The sequence below is a fragment of the Falco naumanni genome, chromosome 1, assembly GCF_017639655.2.
Source record: "Falco naumanni isolate bFalNau1 chromosome 1, bFalNau1.pat, whole genome shotgun sequence".
NCBI classification, from domain to species: Eukaryota; Metazoa; Chordata; class Aves; order Falconiformes; family Falconidae; genus Falco; species Falco naumanni.
In genome coordinates, this window is record NC_054054.1 from 12,582,805 (window position 1) to 12,607,121 (window position 24,317).

The 24,317-nt window shown below is 40.0% G+C and overlaps 1 protein-coding gene across 4 annotated transcripts in view; it reads right to left on the reverse strand.

Annotated features, from left to right (window-relative positions):
- Positions 1-1,618: 1,618 nt before the first annotated feature.
- The window catches only part of TBC1D9 (TBC1 domain family member 9), a 55,444-nt gene continuing 32,745 nt past the window's right edge, over positions 1,619-24,317 (reverse strand). The window contains exons 10-21 of one of the 4 annotated variants that reach the window (XM_040580702.1): positions 22,717-22,931; positions 20,671-20,788; positions 19,444-19,729; positions 18,145-18,274; positions 14,555-14,653; positions 14,360-14,428; positions 12,758-12,998; positions 7,406-7,471; positions 6,104-6,190; positions 5,130-5,204; positions 4,892-4,992; positions 1,619-3,903 (exon numbers count right to left, since the gene is read on the reverse strand). In XM_040580702.1, coding sequence (XP_040436636.1) covers positions 3,178-3,903; positions 4,892-4,992; positions 5,130-5,204; positions 6,104-6,190; positions 7,406-7,471; positions 12,758-12,998; positions 14,360-14,428; positions 14,555-14,653; positions 18,145-18,274; positions 19,444-19,729; positions 20,671-20,788; positions 22,717-22,931 — 2,213 coding nt within the window. In that variant the 3' untranslated portion in view covers positions 1,619-3,177. Of the gene's footprint in view, positions 3,904-4,891; positions 4,996-5,129; positions 5,205-6,103; positions 6,191-7,405; positions 7,472-12,757; positions 12,999-14,359; positions 14,429-14,554; positions 14,654-18,144; positions 18,275-19,443; positions 19,730-20,670; positions 20,789-22,716; positions 22,932-24,317 lie in introns of all 4 variants that reach the window. The other 3 variants (XM_040580622.1, XM_040580856.1, XM_040580787.1) reach the window with 3 other exon arrangements.

Genomic DNA, 24,317 nt, shown 5'->3' on the forward strand with positions numbered 1-24,317 from the left:
TTTTCCTTTTCTTTCTGTCCCAGCTTTGAGACGAACAGCCCTAACTAAACTCTACAGTTCACAGATGAAAGAGATTCCATCTCAAAGCACACAAAGAACAAGACATAGGCGCTTCTAAAACCATACCAACTTGTGTTTAAGTAGCACCCCTATACACAGAAGTAAAACTTGAAAAACTTACTCATTTTCTCGAAGGTTTCACATCACTGTATGCTGTCACTTGAACTGTAGCTTTCTTCTCATCAGCTCCCACCCAGCTACTGAAAAACAGGTCACAGCAGATCTTGTCATCAAATAGGCAACAGCCAGGTGGCCATTTGGTGTGGCCCTAATGAGGCGAGCCGCCTCACCCCCAAAAAATCTGGAGAAAATCAGCTCACCCAGCTGCTACCTATAGCAAAGCCATTCTTTAAGATGACCTGGCTTACACTCAGGAGCTTTGTTGACACGCTCAGGAAGGTAAGGAAGGCTCCTGGAGCAAAACAAAAAGCAGATACCTTGTAAAACAGCTCCTGTTATACCAGAGATCCACTTGTGGATGCCTCTTTTTGTTACAGCAGAATAATTTTCATGATACCGTGGTACCCCCAGCCCTGTGGGTGGGGTGTGAAGCAAAGCTGGCAGGCCCTTCAAAGACAGATGTTTTTCGTTTGTGCATCTCTAGGGGTGTGTGGAAGAATGCTGATAGGCTTAAACGTACTTTGCAGTGACATGTTAGTGTGACAGATGTTTAAAAGAGAAATATTTTAGGTGTTCTGCAAACTTTAAAAGGTCAACAGGCTGCTTAAGGATGCAAACCCTTAGGGCTGAAGACTTCTATGATGACTTATTCTGCTGCCAGGCATTACAATAAAGCACCCTGCTCTGGCCTCAGCATCTTAAGTTAAAACAAAGTCATATTCTTCAAAATGGTGATTATGGCTTCAAATTAATGTCATTATTTGATACACATATAAACCAATCTGCATAGTCTCATATGCAGAAAGACTATTGCTTTTTCATACTGTTATATATATTCTACATATAGCTACATTATAAAGAACTCTACTCCCAACAAAAGGGGGAAAAAAAATCAACAGTAAACTGACTGAGGCAAGGGATATACGAGCAGTGCTCCGAAATCAACAGTCGCGTTTTGCAAATTAACTTTATATGCACACAAACAGATGGTAAGTTTCAAAAATGTAATTCACTGAGTAGAGCACCATCCATGTCCGTTCTGTCACTGCCATGGTTTCAGGCTGACATCTCAGCTTACCAGTACCCTGTAAAAAAACATTCAAATATTTAAAGCTTTAAAAGCATGCCTAGTGAGCTACAGCCAACCATAGATGGGTCATAAAATATCTGGAGTCTTAAAAAGTAATTACAACTGTTGTCACCAAATGTGAGCATAGCAGGGAAAACTTTAATGAAATTGGGTAGTGTGAGAGAAGCTTGCACGGGTTGCTGACTGCAGATGAAATTAAACACATTCAAGTGTTAAAACCAGGCATGGAAACAACAAAATGTTTTTGTTCTGAAACCTGGTGTTGAAGACCCAAAGTCGTTTGTCTGTGTAATAAATCACAATCACCTATTTTTCCCTCTAGCATGACTTTAATAGTTAAAAATCAAATCTGTGCAGAGTGTACTTTATTTGTTCACATAACCTATCTGTGGTTAAAAACCACTTCATCTGACAGTTTAAAAGCATTCTTTCGAAACAAAAGAATTAAACATAGCTTTGGCTAAAAAATCTGCAAGTTACATGGATGCAATATACAGGAGTATAAAAAAAATCAACAGTATTCTACAGAAAATACTCTCAAAACAGCAAATAAAGATTAGGCATGTAGGCGTGATCCTGAACTGAACAAATAAGAATTAAAAAATAGGAACAAAATTTAAAAAAAAAATCCTGAATATCTGTATAAAAGAAGCAAGGATTCAAAGTGCAGGTGCTCCAGTTTCATTTTAACATATTATTCAGTAAGTTGATACAGGATACTATTCATTTTATATAAAGTGACAGTGTTCTCAGTAAGACTTAAACATTTAGTTACATTATCTTGCAGATTTTTTTTAATTACTGCTACTTTACACTGTTGTAAATGAAGACTTATGCAATACAGGCTTTTATTTTCTTAATCTAACAAGGATATAATAGGTTGGTGGTAAAGGTTAGTTTTAAGAGCTAAGCTATATATGCTGCAGATCCAGCTTTAGAAGTATATATATAATTTTTTTTGTTTTAAACTTTTAAAAACACCTTTCGATTTTTAAAAAGACACTCTACCAATCTGTTCTGGGACCTGCATACACTGTCTTTGGAGCACACCAGCAAAATTTCCAAGTCCACTGGTTAGGAACACAGCTCCAGGCAGGGTCATGCTGGAGATCTTTCCTCGGTGGCCGCAGCTGGGAAAGGACTTTTTCTCTGCCGGGTTTGGTGCAGCCAGAGGCCGCCAAATGCAGGCGAAGGCAAATGGGCTCTGCCTTCTGTCAGAGCAGAAAGCATCACATTTAACCACGTCTGCCTGATGTGCCAGCTAGGCTCGGGGTGGACTTCTCACTTCTATTTGAGCATATCTCGAGCAGAGGAAGTTAGGAGCCAGGCAGGTGTCACTGAAGTGACGTATTCAAAGTGGTATGTTCAAAAAAAAAAACCAAAAAAACCAACCAAATGAAGCGTATGTTAAAACTCATTATCCTCTTGGAAAAAAAAGATGGCATGAAATAAAAGTTATCCTTCCGGGAGGTTGCCTGGAACTTAATTTCACCTGAGGTCCTATTCAGGTTGACAGTGTCCCTTCAAATTGTAGCTACTTCTTGTTTTTTTTATTTTTTTTCCCAAGAATCAGATCTCTATATATGTCTATTTTAAAAATGCACATAAATATAGGCATTAAGTTTACATTTAGAAATTAAGAACTAATCTTTACCATTTTATATTGACAGCAAGGTTAATAATACACACACTTCACTGACAACTGTTACTTTTTTTCTGTATTTTGAATAAAATTTGCATTTGTGTAACATTTCCCACAGAAAGAGTGATTATACTTCAAGATAGTTAAGTTTGCACCCCAACATTTTCACATTAGTGAAAACAATCATGTTTTGAAAATACCAGGGACTGTGCCAGGTACTAATAAATACAGAATAAAAAAAATAAATAAAAAACCCGACTGCCTTTTATCCCGACATAGTAGAGATTTCATAGTCACTGGCCGAGGTTATTGGCTTACCCCTCATCCTTACATTTTTAGCATTAGTAATCCTAGCCATCATGGACACAGGCTTGTCAAAGTACCTAACCAGTGCTGGCTCAGTCAAAAGGGAAGCTAAAAATTGTTCGAAGGTGATGGCCCAGTCTCTGTCAATGCTAGTGCTTCTACGAAGAGAAGTGGAGTGGTTGCTCCGTACCAAAACGGTGTCTTCACCGATGTCCTCGCAGTGCAGCTTTTCTTCTTCATGCGAACCTGCACTCAGAACTGAGTAGGAGGACATCGAACTATCATCCTTTGTATCATCATCAGAAATGAGCATGGAAGAACAGGCTCCGTTGTCCCTGGGAGAAGAGTCTTCAAGCTTAATGTCTTCCATCTGCATGCCCAGGGCGCTGTTGGTGCAAACGGCCTCCTCGTTGTGGGTGACGAGGCTGCTCTGGAACAGCTTGTGCTGTTCGAGGGGGTACTGCTGGTGTTCTTTCTTCTGAAAAAGCTCGCTCTGAATAGTTTTGCTGCAATTGTTACTGCTGCTGTCTGTCTCTTTTGTGGGCTGCGCACTGAAGAGCTTACCAACCTCACCTATCTCCAAAAGCAAGCTCGTCACGGCAGCGGTCGCGTGGTACAGATCTTGCTCATTGGGGTCCTCACTGAACATATTGTACATCGTCTTGCACAGTTCAATGAACTGTCCCTAAACACAGGGGGAGGAAACAGCAGAAAGCAGGGAAGAAATCAGACTGAGATCTACTAAATCAGTTAAAAAAGTCTGGAGTGGAGGTATGACACAACCGTTTCTGTGATTAAACTGAAACTGGAAATAATTAGGTGCATTCTAGAAAGCACTTTCTATGATCGGACAGCCAGATGTGTTGCTTTTCTCAAACTATTTAGAATAAACTGTTGGATGTTTCCTCCAACATACCACAAATATATTTCTCTGCAGCCACAGGAGGGCAACAGAGGGTGAGCAGTGCGACACTTGGTATTCATTTTGGTGGATTTTCTTGTAGGAATGATGCTAAGTATAATATACATGTATATACACACACGCAAACACATACATGGGTCTGATAAAACTGATGAGAAGTAACGAATAATGAAATAAAAAGACCTGCAGCTCTCTTTCAATTGATAGTGGTAACTTAGTTGAATGCCAGCCTTTTGGAATTCAAAACTCGTTATTAAATAGGAAGGGGATTTGATTAGGGCTACCTTAAGTAAGACGCATTGTTCTACAGGGAATAAACCTTCTCTAAATGCTCTGGAAGAAACAGCTGTCCCAAAGGGTCTCCCGCTCCTTAGCAGCTATGGATCTAAGGGGGCTGAGACTGACAATATGAATTACAAAACATAAAATGCTTCTTTCAAGTAATGTTCATTGGACATTATGAGCAAGTTGGTGATAATACTTGGTGTCATATCACCCTTTGTCTAGAGATCAAAATAATACGTTGTCATTCCTATATACATGTATCTCATTTTTAGGATGTTTTGGGAGCTGAATGCCAGTTACAGTATGTTGAAAACAACGAACTCCTGTCTGTAATCAGCTGACTGCTGCTCTGGTAAAAAAGTATCTGCTTCAAAATAAAACCTTTGTTCAGTGTTAATGTATCAAATATTATGTACAAAAATATGTATAAATAAAGTTAATGAAAAATAGGTGTCAGCAGAAGTACCTGATTCAGTTTGGGCAAGTCCTTCGTGTTTTTTGCTTTGGATTTGTTCTCTTGGCTCCACATTCGCAGATAATTTCGATTCTCTTGTGAGCTCTTCTTGCCTACTGCCAACAAATTACCCAGAGACGCAGGAAAAGTCCATGAAGAAACCTTAGATTAATACTTTTTTTTCCCATTTTCAAACGAGCATCTTTACAAGAAATTAAAGGTGTAATTCAAATGGAGACACCATGCATACCTTTGTCTGTTTTCAGACTCACTGTAACAAACCCATCATCTACTCCTTGTTTGTTCCTGCTGTCTAGGCCAACAACTAGGAAGTGGAAGGGCAGGGGGAGAGAGAGGTCAGTGTGGTTCTAGATACATACATACTTTTCATGTGTACAGTGCAAAATAAAATGTTTACACTGCAGAAAACGCAGAGCAAAAAGGACAGGACTAAATGATGATTTTTGCTTATTCTTAAACCTGCTGACAAATTCCATGTGATTACTAATATAAATACTAAGACAGGGACCACCTTAGGTTTTGTTTGTGTAGTACAATGATTAGCCTGCGTAACCACAACACAAACAGCATCTAGTGTGATAGGTGTTTGGTGGATATATTAGCACATTTTCTTTTGTCTGTTAAAATTGTCATCTCTAGTCTATTAATTCTCATTTGTATTTTCAAACAACCTTCCTTCCCCCTGTAATCTGAAGGATGGGCAATATTTTTCTTGCATCAAAGAGAAACTTACGATCAAATATTTCAAGAAAGAGAGTGCCATTTAAGACAACAGCAATGAGACCCAGGTTCTCATTAGGGCGCAAAAGACTTCTAAACTGCTGAACTACATTTTGGTGTATCTTCTAGCTTCAGTGTTTTAGGATATTTTAAGTCCTGATCGAAATATATCTTGAAAGCCAATACATTTATTCTCATTCTCCATCAAGGCATATATGCTGCACTTATCACAAAATTACTTCTACTGCAACAGACCGATGACATTACTCTGTGAGTACTTCTGCAATGCACAGTCCAAGGGAGTTCTTTGTGTACACACGCCTGCACCTCTATGGATATCAACATATTCAAACTGCGTACTTCTTTTTATAGAGAGTACTTCACTTACAAAGTTTAATCCAATAAAAGAGTAGCTTCCTAAGAAGACCTGTTGTTTGAAATGCCTTACTTCGTCTTTTCATGCCTGAGACAAAAGATGCCTACCGTGAGTACATTCTGGTGTGATGTCTTCAAAAAAGTACTGAGTAGCTTCAAAAGCAGAGTCTGGCTCTTCTTGCTCAGGGGATGGATCTAAGCAATATAATAGAATTCTTTCATTAAAAATTCCACCCTTTAATTAAAAACTAGCGTATATTTCCATTGACTCATTTAGAACGTCAGTCTCTAGAAGTAAAAGTGTGAGGATGTGATGGGTTAGGAATCATCTCTTTTCAGCTTACAGGAGATGAACTGGACCTGTACGGTCTCCTCTCGATATCCAGCAAACTCTGACCAACAAGTAGCTGTTTGCTTTCAGAGGCTGACTTGCCCATCTTCCCACCTCTACTGCCATTACTTTCTCCTGTGCAGTTCAGCGTGTCCCAAGCAGGGTGTGAACTCTTTCCTAGCTCAAAACGGTCTGTCATGATTTGGTATGAGCTTACCAGTCCCCAAATACCAGAAGCAGCATTCTTAAAAATGGATCTCTTCTGTCATAGTTCAATAAAATTGTATTTTTTTCCAGTTAAATTAGCGAATCACTCAAGCCTACTTCCAGCAAAGCCAGCTGGGAGCAATCACAGACATATGTTCAAAGCACATGAAGATGAATGTTCTCTCAAAACTTCTGGATTATCTTTACCAGAGGATGTAAATGTGCGCAAGAATTAAACTACTCAAACAGCTCCAGTATACCTAAATTGCACATTCAATGAGGACAGCAACAGGTTCTTTATGGCACACATATGACAGGCCAGAGAGGATATAGTTCCGGGACATAATTTTCTTCAGGGGCAAAACTGTTTTGAGGTGGTTCTGAACTGCCCTTCTAAGGCTAAGTCCAACAGTTTGTACAGCTCCCTTGAAAACACATCTAGGAAATAATCTGGATTTTCCTCGGCAAAGAGTCCTATCAGATCAGAGGGGAAACCAAGAAGAAAACCTGGGAACTGAAACGAGTAGCCAGGGCATGCTAACTTTACTATTAAATAAAGTGCATCATGGCACCAAATGCTGAGGAACACTGTATTTGTTACGCACGGGGGGAGTCACCAACCCCGGCTAAACCAGCAAGCGACACATATGAACCGCCCGTTTGTGGTCAGAGCAATAGAGGACTGCACGGGTGCTTTCAGACTTTCCAAACCCATGTCTGGTTTGGTAGAAGGTCTCTTATTTTACTGCTGCATAAACAGCTACGATACTTCCCACAAATTAATTTTTAATTGGAAAAGCTAGTCATAAACAACTCTGCTCCAAATTTCTGTTCTCAACAAGATGACAGCTATTTTAACATCATTTACTTACCAGGCAAAACATGCATTTTATACAGTAGCTTCAGCTTCTCTGTAAGATCTCCGTGGCATGCTGCACCTAAACAGCATTATACACACACAGTACGTTAATACTCAGCATTCAATGCCATTCTATTTATTGCTACAATAATTCATTTTAGAAGCTGCTACACTCACCCTGGGAACCACTGTGCTCCCTTTACAGCCTGAGATCATAAGGCAGTCACTTGACTTCTAAGATCATACGGTCTGCAGCAGAAACAGCAAGAGAACGCAGACCACCTTACCCTGAATTCCGTACTTCACCCTTGGGTCCTTCATTAAATGCCTTTTTCAAAATGCTCGAAAATAATCTACAGTCATCACAATACCAGTCAGAAGGGCCTCCAGCTGAAAGTTAAGAAGACCTTTTTGTGCGGACTTCAGACTTTCTGATCTGAGGATCCCGTAATAACATCACATGGCTTAGAACAGTAAGATACTTCTCAAAAAAAAAAGAGAGAAACTGAAGTAAACAGCATTTATCACAGCTTAGCCACTGGCTAAACTGATGTTCAGGCAATACTCTCTAGTGATTTATCCACCTCAACCCTTATTCCTTTCTGGTCTACACTACAATTAGCTGTACATTTGTATTGTAGCCCCTCTTTCCAATTAATTAAACAGATATCTGTCAATTTTAAAGTACTGAAATAATAAATAATCAGACTTCTTCACAAATATTACTTGTTATGATGTGTAATTCATAAACAAATGAATTAACCTTCATTAATTAGGTTACACAGAGATTTATATGACCTTACAGGCTACTGTGTCAACTCACCTCTGCGATGCAAACCACAAAACGTGGTTTGGCAAATACTAACAATCACAGTCTACTGTAAAGCTTAAGACTACAATAAATACAGAAGTTAGACCAAAGAACTGAGTACTTCTACATTAGCCATTCTGCTTTCAACTTTGTTCTTTTTAAGCACAAAATGTCCTTACGTTCCTATGTGGTATACTACACCGTGCAGATAATGCACTCCCTTCTGGTGAAACTGTGCCTTAGGTTACGCACCCAGGTACCACAAGAACTGCCCCACTGCTAAAGGCAACATGAAATAACCAAAGCACGCAATGGGCTGCAGTTCCGCATCCTCCAGCAACAGCTAGGGATGCATTCACCAACAAAGGATACGGGACACAGGATACCTGGTGACACATGTAACCTTGTTCCTCTCCCTGTCCCCAGATGGGAACAGAACTGAAAAAGCTGAACTGCTACCACTTTTCACTTTTTGCCTGAGATGAATCTACGTGTACTTCCTAATGCCAGACCCTTTTCCTCCCTCAAAACATATGCAAATAAAGACAACAATGTGAGACCAGATGTTACGTGGACTCTCAGAGACAACCCTCCAGGTCTCCCCCCTGGAGAGCCCAGAAAGCTTTACAAAAGAGCAGAACAGCCGACTGGCAATTTGCAGGGACTGCTTGACAGTTAGCTGCAGCGGGCCACCCAAAATCTGAGGATTGATGGTGTGTTAAGAAATGAAAAAATAAGGCCACATTCATAAAGACAACAGAAAAGGAATGGACCTCTGGTAGACGTGCCCCTATTATGGAGAGTTTGTATGGGTGGATACCTCTGCTCAGGCCACCGTTTTGACCTGCACACTGCAGTACAGGGCTAATTTCATAGGAGAGCTCAGAGAATTCAGCGGCCTCCTGCATGGCCCCTGCATCCCTGAAGAGCAAAGCAGATGATACTGGTGAGGGCCTGTGAACAGCACTGGGGAGTGCTTAGTCCCAACCAGAACTCCTTCCCGGCACCCTGGAGTCACAAGTCTTTAAACCTTCAACAGTTCTCAGCAAACCATGCCTTTTTGCCATCTGAGTCTCAGATGATGCATCACCAGTTTTTATCCAGAATTTTTAAATTTACTTTGTGGTAAGAAAAGAAACCGTGCTTGGAAAAAAGTACAACTACACCCTTTGAATCTTTCTACCTGAAACAGCAGCAGTGAACACTGTCACCTTCACGCTGCAAGCAGTGTCCTCACGCCCACCTGCTCTTGCCCCTCTCAGGGCTTGACCAACACCCCCCTCCTCACAGCGTGACCAGAACAACTGTCACTGAGCACCCTTTCTGACCCTTCCCCTTCTGTCAACACCATGCAGGTGTCAAGTCTTTTCTGGGCATAGTGTCATATGTGCAGTTTTCCCCCATCTTCTTTGAGGCCATTAACAAAGTAATTAAGCAGGTTAGAACTTTATTCTGTTAACATAAAACTTGGTAGCAACATAGAAGTGTTGGCTCCAGTTACGCTCAAGAGAGGGGCAAGTGGAGAGGGGTGTGGAGTGTTTGTACAGCATTTAGCTGCCTGAAAGAACTGGGGGAGTGGTGAGGTTAACACTTTGCTTTCTGAACATCCTCCTGCAATCTGTGCTTGGTGAAAAACTCTTTTTTTCAGGAAAAAAACCCCATAAAATACACACACGCTCAGATACTCCTTGAGAGATGGAGTTTTCGTGGTGCTGACTTCTGCACGAGGCTGTGGCAAGCGCTGCAGTCACCAGCAGTCACTGGGAAGGTGGAAGCGCCGCATGCTCTGAGAAGGGAGTATTGCAAAAACATGATCGGAGGCAGGGGGGCACTTAAGAGTCCATGTGGAAACGGCTCTAGCTTACTAGGATCCTGAGTCAACAGCTGACATGCTGTAATCTAGCGTGGTGTAGAGGCGCAGGTAAGCTGCTTCACGAGTGCACACCCCAAACAGCTCACAACCGAGGCTGACAGCCCTTTCTGAGCAGCACAACTCCTAGCGGAAACTAGTCAAGATCACTCCTTTATTTGAACTTGCAGCAACACGACACAGAGTAAGTGTACAAAATATGCCAGGTTGTTCCATCTTTGCTCAGCTGAGGCCCTAGAGGCACCTAAAGTAGGAGGTTCTTGAGCTATTTGCTGCGGAGGCTACAAAAAGGAAATGGAGATTCCCAATGACAATTATGGTGCTTTCACATCCCACGGATTTCATGCTGACACAGAAGGAAAGGGCCATCAGCCCATGCTGGGACACACAGCACCCCTTTTTACCTCCTCTCTGTGGAGCTAGTAGGTGTCAGTGGCTTCAAAGAGAGGCTTTGAGGGAACAAATCCTTAGGGGCGCATGGAATAAGGCCACTGCAAGACAGAGTTGCAAAATGGAAATGCTTCAAGGGCCATGGCTGCTTCAGCCGTCACCAAGCACCCCCTGAGATGGGCCATGCCTGGGAAGTACTTGAACAGACACTTCCTTTAGGAAAGACAGACTTGAGTAACCAGGGCCAGAGCCCAACACTGCTGTCTGGACACAGTAAGAGAGACGGTGAGTGAGAGAGGACGGTGCTCACAGGTCACCTCCAGAATGCCCACCCTCTGACCATGCCTCCTGCGACAGCCACAAGGAAGAGGCGACACAGTCCCCTGTTGCTTCAACAGAAGATATTTCTCATTTAGGAGATTTTCCTAGCCAAGGAATATTGGGTTGGTGAGGCAGACTGAAGCAGCTGGTATCAGCGGAATGTTTATAAGTCCCGGGCATGATGAAATACGCTTAAGCAAATCCATGTTGCCCTTGCTAGCATTCATGTGCTTCTCAAACAAGGAAGCGTCAACAAGAAGGCAGGTTGATTAAAAAACCCCCACAAACAATCACCCTCAGCACAACAAAAACCTCCTGTTTTCAAGCTACGCCACGCTGGGCTTAGTCTCTGAAAAAATATGGCTTTGCAGAATGAGCAGTTTTGATTGTTTAGTCCAATGAAGATATCGTTCAGTCATGTTGGCTTATAGCCACATTTGTGCATTTAACATTCATTTCTGTTCACAGCTGCCAACGCTATTCCTTGTTCTTATTACTCAGTATTAGCTCTAAAAAATGCTGTCTCAACCACAAACCGGTTGATTGTTATTAACAGCATCCTGCAAACAGCAAGAGTAGTTAATCCATGGGTCATGTCTCAAAAGGCCATTAAGTGTTACCTGGCGAACAGTCCCTCAGATACAACGCAGAACTGCATCACAGGAAGCACCGTTTTTTTAAGGTGGTGTGAAGGCAAGATGTGCAGTCAGTTTTACTGCCACATGGCTATTTTGTATCTCCGAGAGAGCAGGTGTTACCATTGCTGTACAGAGGATTTAATGCAAGGCTGCATTTGGTGCCCTAATGCTTGAAAATATTGTTACAAAGAGTTGCTGAAAGCCAGACTGGCAAACCTTTTCTCTCTCAAAAAGGATCTGGAGGAATCCTTGAAGAAACAACTGGCAGAAACATTAGGTTGCCATGAAATAACACATAATAAAATGGTGAGATGCTGGTCACTTATGGGGAATAATTCCTGTTGTATTCAAAACATGGCTGTATTCAAAAGTGGCCAGCTCCTGCGCCTCCTCTTTGCTTCTTCACGTCAATCCTAGGGTTTGCCTGTTCCCTTTGTTGCAACACTGACTTTCAAGTCTTGAAGTCTTGCTTCTTCAAGACTTGCACGGGCTGTAATCTCCATCGGCAACACTCAGCCTTCCTATCTGACCTGTACCTCCACTTTCTCCTTTTCAGGTGACTTCCATCCTACTCTCTCTTAGTCAGCAGTCTTGGGTATTGATTTCAGAAGTAATACATGTAGTACCTCTCACTGCGTATACTGTGAGGTACAATACCTTCCCCTCACACATGGACACATGTATGTGGGGTGTCAGCAGATTTCTAAAGAGAAGCACTTTTATGCAGGGGCAAACAAAACTAGCATCCTCACCCTATCCCTCTTCTGCCCCTTATATGTGCGCATAAATTTCTCAAGTCTTCCTGAACAACCAGGGGAGGAAATGCTGCCTCTCTCCTCTTTCCAGAGCGGGTAGCACTGACAAAAGGTATACATTCCCAGCTTTCAGGGAAAGTTTAAGGAGCAGATAATAAAATGCAGTGTCACTGAGAGGAACATACAGAAGAACATGCAAAAGACTTTCCTAAAGGAAATACTTTGATTAGAAGTAATCACTCCATTAAGCACACAAGCTGTAGGTCATTTTTGTGTTGAAGGTTAGCAGTCAGGGAAATCCTCAGACCCTAATGGATGTGTAGTTCACGTGTAGTCCTTCTCTCTCTGTGATACACCCCTGGCAAATGTAGATGCACCTACTGAGACCAGCCTAAATCCGAGTGGGAACCACTGTCACAGACATGATAAAATGAACTGAATGGTAGCGTGAGCAACTCTCAAAACCAAAGGTGACTTATGCAAATTGGGATATGTCAAACTCAGACTCTTTATCTGAGAGCCCTCCCCTTTAGAAACAAACTGTTTTGGTCTGATTGAGAGTGCTGTAAATTCTCCTTACTTAGCCCAGAGACGAATTCACGGAAGTTGATGAGCAAGTCTCCATTTTCATCAAGCAGCCTGAACAAGCGTGCAGCTAACACGTCTGAATGAGTTCCACATGCCCAAGGAAAGAGGAGAGCGAACATCCCCTTGAACTGCTCAAAGTCAATCCGGTACTGCTCCAGGTAAGGCAGGCTGGGATCATGCCGGTCAATAGCATTGCTGTTTCCTCCCCAGTAGCAGCTAGTCAGATGTTCTGCCTGAACAGAAGGCAAATGCTGTGAGATCGTCATCACCATTGCTATCAATGATATAAAAAAATCCAAACAACTCATAAACACACATTCTTAAAACAACACAAGACTAGCAGATGTATTTCTGTCTATCTAGCCCTTGTACTTCTGCGAGAGGTTTCTCCTCTAACCAACACAAAAATACACCCCTCTACATAAAAGAAGAAAAAGCAGAACTTTTTCTGCCTCCCAGCCAGATGAAACATGAAATACCTGTTTTGAACAGAGCAGCAGGCAGCTACTTACATACATACATACATACACAGGCTTGCTGTGCTTCGTCACCCCCTTTAGCCTCACCACACAGTCAAGTCAGAAAGGGGATTCATGAAATCTTTAATTTCAGAGCATATGAAAATAGCTGTTTATTTGAAATATTTGTTGTTGAACTGTATAGTCTCAAAACCACTGTGTAAAGTCCTACTCTTTCAGTCTTACTGGTCAGTGAAAGTTCTGGAGCTGATTTCAGTGGAATCTAATTCTAAACGATTCAGAAGCTTAGAGAAAGAGATCCTAGCACTGCAGTGTGATCAGCTGGAGTGGGCTGTCCGACTTGGTCTCACTGACTCCACGGAAGTCTGAACGAAGGCACTGCAGGAATTGTAAGACCTGACATTATAGATGGGAAATTGAAAGGAAAGAAATTCTTTGTGGTATACCAAAAAAAATCTCTGTTGAAATAATACAGAGGGAAAAAGTATCTTATTTTAAGGCAACTGTGCATGAAGGTGAAGCTAAAGCATTTTAACTGCTCACCTTTAAATTTGTGTACCTAATGGTATTGCCATACAATTAACTTACAAGGACACATCACTTCGTGACACTGAAGTCCAAATAATGCAGAATACATCACTGCATTAACAATGGCAAAAGTCAGCTATTGTGATATGGAAGTGTTAACTGTCTAAGATAACAGAATAGAAGCATTTCTGTGCTAAATTCCAAAAGCTGGGTCAGGTAGACACACATATACATGAGTTTCTAAAGACTGAACAAAATCCCCTCTCTCTTCACTTTTTTGTTATAATACTTTTCATTTTTTCCATGAACAAATCATTTAGTGAATTACTTATTTCCTGAGCTTTTAAACACTGGTGGGTTTGGGTTTTCTTTTTGGTTTTCTTTTTTTTTTTTTTTTTTTTGTTTGTTTGTTTGCTTGCTTTTTTAATATATTCAATAATACAGCAGCTAATTAAACTTTGTATTAAGATAGCTGACAATAAATCAATCATAGACTCAACCTGGTCTTTAGACAAAAGCAAAGTCCCACATAAAAAAAATGTTTGCATTTCCTGCAGGCACGTGACCTTATCTTCACTTAGTTTTACCTTGAAAAGAGCATACAGTTCCTCCAGTTCATCAATAGTAAAAGAAGTCTCTGTCACAATAGTTCGTACCTTTTGAAACATAACATAATTAACAGTTACGGATTTGAAATCCATGTCTCATTGAAAAACTAATTTAAATTATTTCAGAAACTGACTAACCTTAATCTTTGCACAGAACATTATTTCAGTACTTACCACATTGCGCTTTGTAGTATCTTCAAGGGTTTGGATAACTTTCAGCCTTTGTTTGAATCTCATTTGTTCAATTAAATCTGCTCGGATACTTCCAAATTTCTTAAAAGAGAAAAAGAAGTGCAGTATAGTCTGTGTATTAATATTTGGAATAGTTAGCTTGCCTTTAATGTATTTGAGAAATTAATTTAATTATGTGATATACCACAAATGGTGTATTTAAAAAACTGCTGTTAAGGCATTTTCCTAGCATATGACAGAGTTACAAAGACTTCAGGAACACATCACTAGATTTTGTTTTTCCCAGTAACTTATTTTCATTTAATTTGAAAGGTCTTTATTAATTTACAAATCCTCACATTTCAAAGCATAATCTCAGTAGTTAGAAATGTCTTGCTTGGCAAATCTCTATGAATAGATTTTTTCTTAACTCCTTCTGTAGGGTTTTATTCCAGCTTGTCCTGGAATATCTCTTAATTGCTAGATTTATATAGAGAGAAGATATTCAGACTAACTGGATCCCCACCAGCTGAGACAGCATACCGGTCCTTATGCTCACAAGGATCTGAAACCAAGTATGAAGAATGCAACTTCCATTTGGAAGTACGTTCTCTAAAGAGCCCAAGTCTTATGTTCAGAAGTTGTTTTTCCAGAAAGCACGTAACAGTCTCATGGAAGCTCCTGTATATACTACACAAGCATCCTAGGGAAAAACCTATTGGGAATAATATTCAATGTTTTCATATGTACAGGAATGTCTGATTCCTAAGGTGTATTTTTGTGAACTGTAAGCAGAAGTTTTGTGCCATCAAGAAAACACTAACATACTTAGAAATGCACAGATGACCAGCAGGAACAATAATGCTAGATGTCACATGTAAAACTAAGAGGGAGTGGCAAGATACACCTTCATAAGGGTGGATTTGTATTTCCAGCGCAATTGCATCTACAAAAGCAGGTCATAATCTGTTAGCACATTCTTGTGTGATCAAATTAACACTAAAGCTGTGCTTATCTGTAAAGCTGTGCACCTTCATCACGGACCTTGGGAGTAAAATATGTTTCATGTGTTTGGAGTATTCTGCAAATAAAGAAGCCTTTTGAAAAAACGCAATCTAGATAAACATCCATGAATATCAAGCATCCCAGAGTCCAAAAAAACTTGAAAAAGAGTGGCTCTGAGGCCGCATCTATTCCAGTTATCAGGGCTTATTCTTTGCTCTGGAAGCCAAATGAGATGGTCTGTTCACATCCATACAAGTGAAAGTCACGTAGCCTACAGAAAAGGAAGGCTGCATGCAATTACCTTCTGGGAAGGGTCCCTTGCCCATGTTAACTTCCAAATCATAGAAAGAATTGTTGGAAGTGTGTCACTTGTTCTAGGTCAAAACTCTATCAAGCCTTTCAACGGCACAGACCTCTGAGTGTCAGCTGTTTAGTTAAAATGGCCAAGACGCAGATGCTACTACAGATGGAGCTGAACTTTTTAAGGCCTATTTTTTTCCAAATTAGCTAGACACACAATCAAAGGAATTAAGCACATTACAGCTCTGAATATGTGAGTCTACACTCCATTGACAGCTAGCGAGCTATGCACAGGCCTCTAAAGCTGTAGTGATTATGCATTATTTCAGTCACTTCTACTGTAATTATTATAATGCCAGGCTCTGTGACTTCTGAATTAATTGCAAAATTGAACAAAAAGAGATTTTTTACTGCAAAGTATTTTCAGTAAGTGAAAAAACTACTGGCAGGATAAAATGTATTTGTTATGTGTATTTCAAGAATGCCTCTCTTCTTTTAAAAGAAGTAGAAAGTCTGTTCAATATCATCACAGAGAGGGGTGCTAATTGCTTAATTACCAAAAACTTCCTCTGAATTACTTCAGTTTTCACTGGAGACTTCTCACATATGCATCTGACATGATTATCTAAGAGCTGGACAGGATCAGAGCATGATGGAAGCTAGCTCTTCATAAAACAATCCAAATAGTTTGCTTTTGCCAGTGCTATGCCTTCACCAAGTTCTCAGACTCATCACGTTCCCACGACAAATAACATAGGACAGTCTGCAAGGGACATGGTTTTTTCCCTCTTGGGGAAGTGTGTGTCAGTTTGAGGGAGGGCAAAGGACTCCCCGCCAAAAAAGCGCATTTTTTTCAGCTGTAGGTCAGATGGTTACCCAACAAGTACCTTTAACAGCTTAAATTCTAAAAAGAGCAAAGATATGCTTGCTTACCTGCTATTTTGCTCTTTGTAGCCACAATAAAGCTACCAGTGAGTTCCCAACCCTTGAGTACACACAACTAACTGAGGAACATAACAGTCATTGAGTAACAGATGTCTTGAAGTTTTTTTATCTTGATAGTTTACTGTTGAATTGTTGGGATTTTTTTTTTTTTTAAAGTAATCAAATCAACCAACAACAACTCTCCCGAAACTAATTCTCTCTTTACAACTAACTCCTGCTTTCCTCACAGCTCTTCACTTCCCACGCCATTTGTTTTGCCTAACTATACTGGAGTACAGCTGGTTATTTATCTAGAAAGAGCTACAAGGTTCTGTGCTGCATAAGCCCCACAAAGACAGACTGGCTCTGCATGGAGTCAGGTTATTTATCGAAACGCAGTTGAGCCAGTGCAAGCTGTCTTCATGATGAGGAAATCTGAAAAATACAAGGGACACAATTTCACAATAAAAGTCCTTCTCCCCATTCTAACACTGTGTGAAGGAGAATATACATCTACCTTGATGCAGTTTGCCCTTCAGCGTAGAATACACTATGGACTACCCACCTCCTTAAACAGGTATCGTGTTATTAAAGCAAGGTGGGTTTAGGGACATAGGAAATGCCTCTGAAACAGTTGTCATATTGCTACGTATGAACCTACACCTTGAGCTAAAAATACTAATTTACTCTGCACATCAACGGTAGAAAAAAGAAATTAAGGAGTAACTCCTTAAAGTTACTCTTTAATTATTATAAAAAAATTAATAGTGTAATCATCAGGGGGATTTTAACTGATGGCTTATTTTTTAAATTTAAGGACAATGAAGCTGGTTTGCAAATTATAGGGTTTTTGCAGGCTTTATTCTGTGCTTTACAGATATTGGTTGTTACCAGCTACTTTCACTTGAAAGTTTTTTTAGCTTTGGTGATAATATAGAAGCTAGTGGCCCACGATCATAATCAACACTTGCCAGAAAAAAAGGTAAAAGAAAGTTCCACTAATAATAGAAAGGTCTTCTGAAATCATATAGATTTTACTAGTATTTCAGTTTGGAAAAGCATGAAAAAGCTTAGATGAGAATTAACCTTTTTTGAATTACAAGTTCGGCCTTTTGTTTGTAAATCACTTTTTGGTTGTGGGCTGCTCTCCTTTGATTCTGCAAGCTTCTATACAAAATAGCTCCAGGTAAAAGAAAAAAAAGACTAAACCCTCTCCCCTACCCCGTTTCAGACTTCTAAGATGAGTCTGTATTGCTTTTATGTTCTTTCAGTTCCAAACAAAGCCAAACTATAGAGCATCAAATTCCTCTGTAAAGCAGAACTAGTGTGGGTTGGCAAGTTGCTCTTAAGAAATCCTATCCTACCTCATAGGAAGACCTGATTAGTCTGAAGATATCCACCTCGGGATAAGGCTCTACATCATCACTGAGCAGTGAGTGAAGATGAGGAATGGGTGGAAGAGTGCTGTCCTTATTAGTGACGCTGTCCAAATATCTGGCGGGGGGAAAAAAAAAGAAAAAAAAAAGAAATGAGGAACCCAAGATTCATTTGTAACTCCTCCCTTCTGAGAGTTAATAGAATAAGGGTTACATATAGATTATTAAATGTAAAAATGATCAAGGTGCTCTCTACTAATGAACTACATGATTTTTTGACATCAGTAATTTGACAAAGCCTAACACTGCTTTTTCTCAAAGAAAGGTAAGGTAACACTGGTAATTCATTATCCTTATCAAGAAAGAGCTGCAATACTGCTAGTCACAAACAAGTGGCTTACTGAACAGGTTTGTTGCTTCTGGCTGTTTAAATATGCTAAGAGAATTACAACACCAAGGGAACAAGGGTCAGTGTGCTTTAGTCTACATACCCTCCTGTCCTGCTACTGCCCAACCTCGCTGCAAGGGGCTTTAGGGGCTTGTTCCTCCCATTGGTGCAGCTTCTGTAGATCATCTATCTTCTACCTTGCAGCTGCAGAACACTTAAATCCTCAGCAAGCACTGGGGCTTACTTCAGAGAAAACGTAACCATAGTCTTCCTTAATCCCAAAGAAATTAGAAACAGACTTCAGTAAGGCTATCTATACTAATGAAACTTATTAGGAAAAAAATTTCCAAAGTTTCAGCAGCATATTGAAAACTAAATACTACCACCAAACATGAGGAAATCAGAGATTACACTCAGCAGTATCAGATTGTATTAAATGACTCAATCTGTTTTATTTATCAGCCTCCTGTTTCACTGAAATCTATTCATTCAAGAACCTACCTAATTCTTCTGAGCTCTCTTTAGTCCATTCCCAAAACAATTTCCCTTGAGCTCAAGGCTTTTTCTTAGCAGTGTTCAAAAGGTAGCAGGCAAAAGATGAAGTAACAAAAACCATGTCATCAACTGAAATAATCAATCAAAATAAGTTTCTATAACGAGGTTTGGGAAGTTTATTTGAATGTCTTGAAAGAATAATTTATATCCTGTTGGTCACTTAATGTTATTTTTAGATCATGTAAAGAGTACCTTATATCAGTGAAAGCGCACTGTAAGCATGTAAAAGATTAACATATACTGTCCTGGTTTAAGCTGAGTATTTCAACATAGAACACCACGAATCAGAAAAGTCAGCAAAAAGAAAAATAAAATGAAGAAACTTTATTTTCTGTAATAAATACCTTCCCAAGACTGTCATGGCTTCTCCATCATCTTTACAGTTAAGCAGCTTGTCTACATTAGCATCGAGGACAGCAAGCGCTAATTGAAATATCACCTTTATTCCTTCACAGAAGAAACAATCCACAACAACCACTGCACTTTCAAACGGCATTACACTGAGGAAAAGAGTGAGGAACCAGGACAGGGAAATGGTGGATATTACACCCAAGTCCTGCATGCAGTCATAAAGCTGTGGAACATAGTCACGAGCCAGCTCTTCAAAGACACCCTGATCCACCAATGCTCCTGTTGAAAACAAATAAGGTTGGGTGTCCGTTAATTTGGGAGCAACTGACCACATCACCACTTAGAGGAGAAAAAAATATATACACATACATTCTCTCTCTATAAATACAAAATCTAAGAATATTCTACATGATGCTCACACACATTTTCTCACTTTCAGATGAACAACAATTCAATTTGTATGTACAGTTCAGCAGCTGAACAGAATCTATAGTAAGTTTTTTTGTTTTAACGATACATTTTGTAAGAGGTAACAAAGGATCAGCTTGGCCTAACACCTACAGAAGTTATATGATGGCTTAGTACTTACCATTACTAATTAGTTAGTAATAAACTAATAAACTAACCTGTTGGAGGAGGCCAGGGTGACTGTAAGGATTTGGATTTATTTCAAGAGAACCCTGTGTTATACATAACTATGCTATAACATCAGTGTTTTCATCAGTCCAGGAAGAGTAATTTCTAAGGCTGGATAAGTATCTCAAGCATTTGTGAGCTACAGTAAGACAGTTCCCATGATAAACTGAAGAGCCATTCACTTCCGTATACACAAGGAGACAGTCATCTGACAACAACAGCTTTCAGATACTTGTGCCCTTTCAAATCAGAGGTAAACAGGCACAAAGACTTCTACTGCAAATTGCCAAAGCTTCCGTATCTGCCTTACCTTAATCAGGATCATCTGAAATTCAAATTTTAGCCTTCTGTTTTTTATTTACTTTAAGCTCACTTTAGAATGCATCTTATCCTAAGTAAATGAAAAACTATTGGCTATCACAGTATCTGTTTAGGGAATTATTTCTATGCTCCTGAACAAACTGTCTTGCCACTGGCATTTACAGTTGCATCTGTGCTACGCATACATCTACACACATGGTTGTTTCAGTACAAATAATACCAATTAATTTGCTTAAATTTTAGAAAATTTCTCCATAACATACCAACAACTCTTGTGTTGTAGTAGTCAGGTAGCATACGTTCACACAGAGCCACCAGCAGCCAGAAAGCTTCCTCCTCTTTTGCATAAAGGAGGAGTACTGAAGTGACAATATTCATAGCCTAAAAGAGAGAGAAATATAAATTGCTAGACCCATTTATTCAATATGTACCACAGTAACTGGGCAGGGAAGTGGTTACTAGGGTTAGGAAATTAGCTACATCTCCCCCTGCAGACCCCAAACTCTTCAAGTATTTTCCTGTAAAAGCAGTAGGCAGTGGTTTTTCCAGTGCGCAAAGGAAGGCTTAAGAAAGCCTCAAATAGCTGATCAAAAATTGTCAGCGTGTTGGTTTTTTAAAAAGGAAAAAGTAAATCAATATTTTTTTCATAATCAAGGGCCTACTCAGGTGTGCAAGCATCTAGTTACACTGCTATTGATATTCTGCCAATAGGTGCTCTGGGGAACCGGGGTCTGATGCAGACAAAGTGTCTCCTACAGCACTACCGATGGCCGCTGCTGCACCATCCCTTGCAGAGGCAGTCTGCACTCCCCGTGCTTTATGCTCCCACAAAAAGGTCAAGACAGCATCCGAGAATACAGGCAAATGCCTATAAGAGTGTCAGCCGTGAACAACCAGAGCATAGCGAAACAGAAGTCTCTTCTGTTGCTTACTCTCCACGTTTGATTGTGTACCTGACAGTTTTTTACGGCCTGTTCCGCTCCATTTCAAATATCACAGCATTGTGCAATGACCTCTGAATTGTTTGCTTACAACCTTTGACTAGACCTCCGTTAGTCTGAAGAAATGAAGTATTTCAGCACCATTTTCTTCTCAGTTTGCCTCCTAAGGAATTAGCTACTCATTTCAGATCCTTTAACATTTTAAGACTCCAGTCTGATCATTATCTGTTTGAAACAGCAACTAAGGTTTCAACTGAAACTCAGAACAATGCTACAACTCTGTCAAAGTCTATGCTACTCCTTTTTATCTTGTCTACCAATGTATTAAATACTTCAGTGCCTGATTTCTCACTGTAACTGTGCGTGAGCATTCAGAATGCCACGAACCAAGGCCCAAGGCTATTAAAAATTACTGTGACAGCTGCAAGAAACAGAATCACAGTGTCCTTCTGAACAGTGTCACTGTTCTTCTGTTAAACAACCTTTACAAAAAGCTATTGTGGCTATTACTTAATATTACATTTGTTATTAAATAATTTATTATGGTATCTGTTAGAGTTGCTTGTACTTTCACTTACTCATGTTGTAACTAGGAGTCTTCACAGTCAGACATTAATCAGGCTTCTTAATACTCATGAATTCAAGCTTCCTTTTTGCAAAAATAGGTAGCAAGACCAAAAAATAACCCACAGGGGCCCAGGCGGTAAGTCAAAGTTACACCGCAAGAAGGAATGATTTGCACCCAGAAAATGCAGTGATCTGAACCACAGGCACAAGAACTTCAAAATCATACACTGGTTAGCATTAACTTTACTGATACACGGTTGTGATGCACAGTGATAAGATATCTTCTAGGGTGCTTTATTTTATTTTAATTTAGTTTTAGCTTATTTTTGAATGATTTAATGACATCATTGAAAAAAAGTAAAGTTGGTTCTGGAGGGTTATTACAACTAATACACTGAATAAGTAGGTAAAAATTTAAGGCTGAACAATAAAAGTTTGTTGTTTTGTGGTTTTTTTTTTTACTTAAAAGAAAAGAACGCTTCTTCAGGGTCCATTTGTCATTTTCTGTAGATGCACATCAGGACAGCTCTATTATCCTCTGTCCGTTCTCTAGGTTATGGGCAGAAAATATGCTTACAGAAAACTATGCACACCTCAGCATGTGCTGCTAATACTTCTGTTAGAGTAGGTCCTTGTGTCAAATCCCTCTGAACTCAGCATTACTGTAATTCTGCGGCACTGAGGCTTTACCTCACACACAGCATTATACATGTATTGTACTTCACACAGCCAAATGCTTGTGTACATGACCGAAGAAATAAGCATAAGGAAACTGACAGAGTGCCAAGGCATTTCAATTACCTGACAATATCCTATGTTTGGATTTCTAAAAGCATAAGCTGTCAAGACTCTCCTTAGAGCAGCAATACCCATCTCATTCTGGAATGCAGGGTGTTCTGGAAGGGAGCGGTGCAGATCCCTCTCTATCTCTTCTGTAGCAAGATTATACCTTCCCATTGATTTCTCCACTAGGTCCTCATAATAGCCGGGATGAGTGGCCATTTCATTAATGGCTCCTGAGAGCGGGAGAACAGTATTAAAACAAGAAGAAAAAAAGCAAGGGTTAGCAGATACAGTATCTCAACACTATGATCTTCTGCTACCCTTTCATCTTGAATGTCACCAACAAGAACTTTGAAAAAAAAAAAATATGAAATGTTATTTTTGTAAAGGTGATAAAAACCACAAAGGATGTACTTAGGTGACTGAGGTATAACCCCTTCTTGTCTTCTCCTCTACAGGCATTTTATAATGAGGTTGAAAAGGAAGAAGATAAGCATCTCCCTCAGCTGGAACAAACCAGCTATGCAGTCACATGGTATCATGAGCTCTCTCTGCAGCTGGCTGTGGGTTTGACTATCCCAAATAACTCAAAACACGCCTCTGAGAAAGCTACGTGCCCCGAGGAAGAAGTAAATTAACGCTTGGTTGCAGAAAGTGTGGTATGTCAGCCAAAACAAGAGACAGGAACTCCTGAGCTCTATTCCAGCTTCTGAAAATGACTGTCATCTTGGGTAGAGCACTTAGGCTGTCTTAGGGATACTATTGCATGCTCACAGAGTCGCTAGGAGATTTCACTGCTGACTTTAGAGCTTCTCTGGAAATGAAAATCTCAGCAGTGAAGGAAATCAAGCATCAGTAGCACAAAGTAATGCACGTGGAAGGTACTAATCATACATACACCATGAAAATCAGTCCAAACTAGCTATTAATCACACACAGGACAGATCTCTGCATTCCTGTGTATATTTTCTGAAAACATTTGTTTAATGCCCAACAGCAAAGAGAAGATGTACAAAATTAAGCACTGTTAGGGAAGAAACAGAAAAACCAGAAAGCGTCATTAGATCACCACGTAAAGTCCTTGGTTTGCTCATATGGAGCGGGTACCTGTGGTAACTATCTGTGGAGGGGCAGAGCTACAGGTGGCATACAGTAAGTGAAAGGTTATGAAGAAAGCCTGAGGTATGGACTGATTTCCATATGACTAGTAGCAAAATGAATAAAATTCTTCAACTTTGGAAAAAGTTTAAGGGGACACAGATCTAAAGAATTCTTCATGGTAGATGGAAGATGGACAGAAATACTTTCTCACCATTTTTCACATACTGAGGGCACCTAATAAAATGGTTGAGTAACTTTTTGTTACTATTATTAAAAAACAAACAAACAAAACCCATAGTGGTTCCACGCAACATGCTTAAGCTTTGGAATTCCTTGCAACAACTTGCTGTGAAAGCCAAAAGCTTAATTGGATTCAGAAATTATTAAATAAATGGGAAGTAGGCCTGCTGGAGGTTGTCGAAGCCCCTAGACTGCTGACTGTTGGTAACATTCTTCCCTAATTATTAGAGCCTGTTTGAAAAAGGGTATTTACTGGTCTAAACAGAACTCCTGTCTAA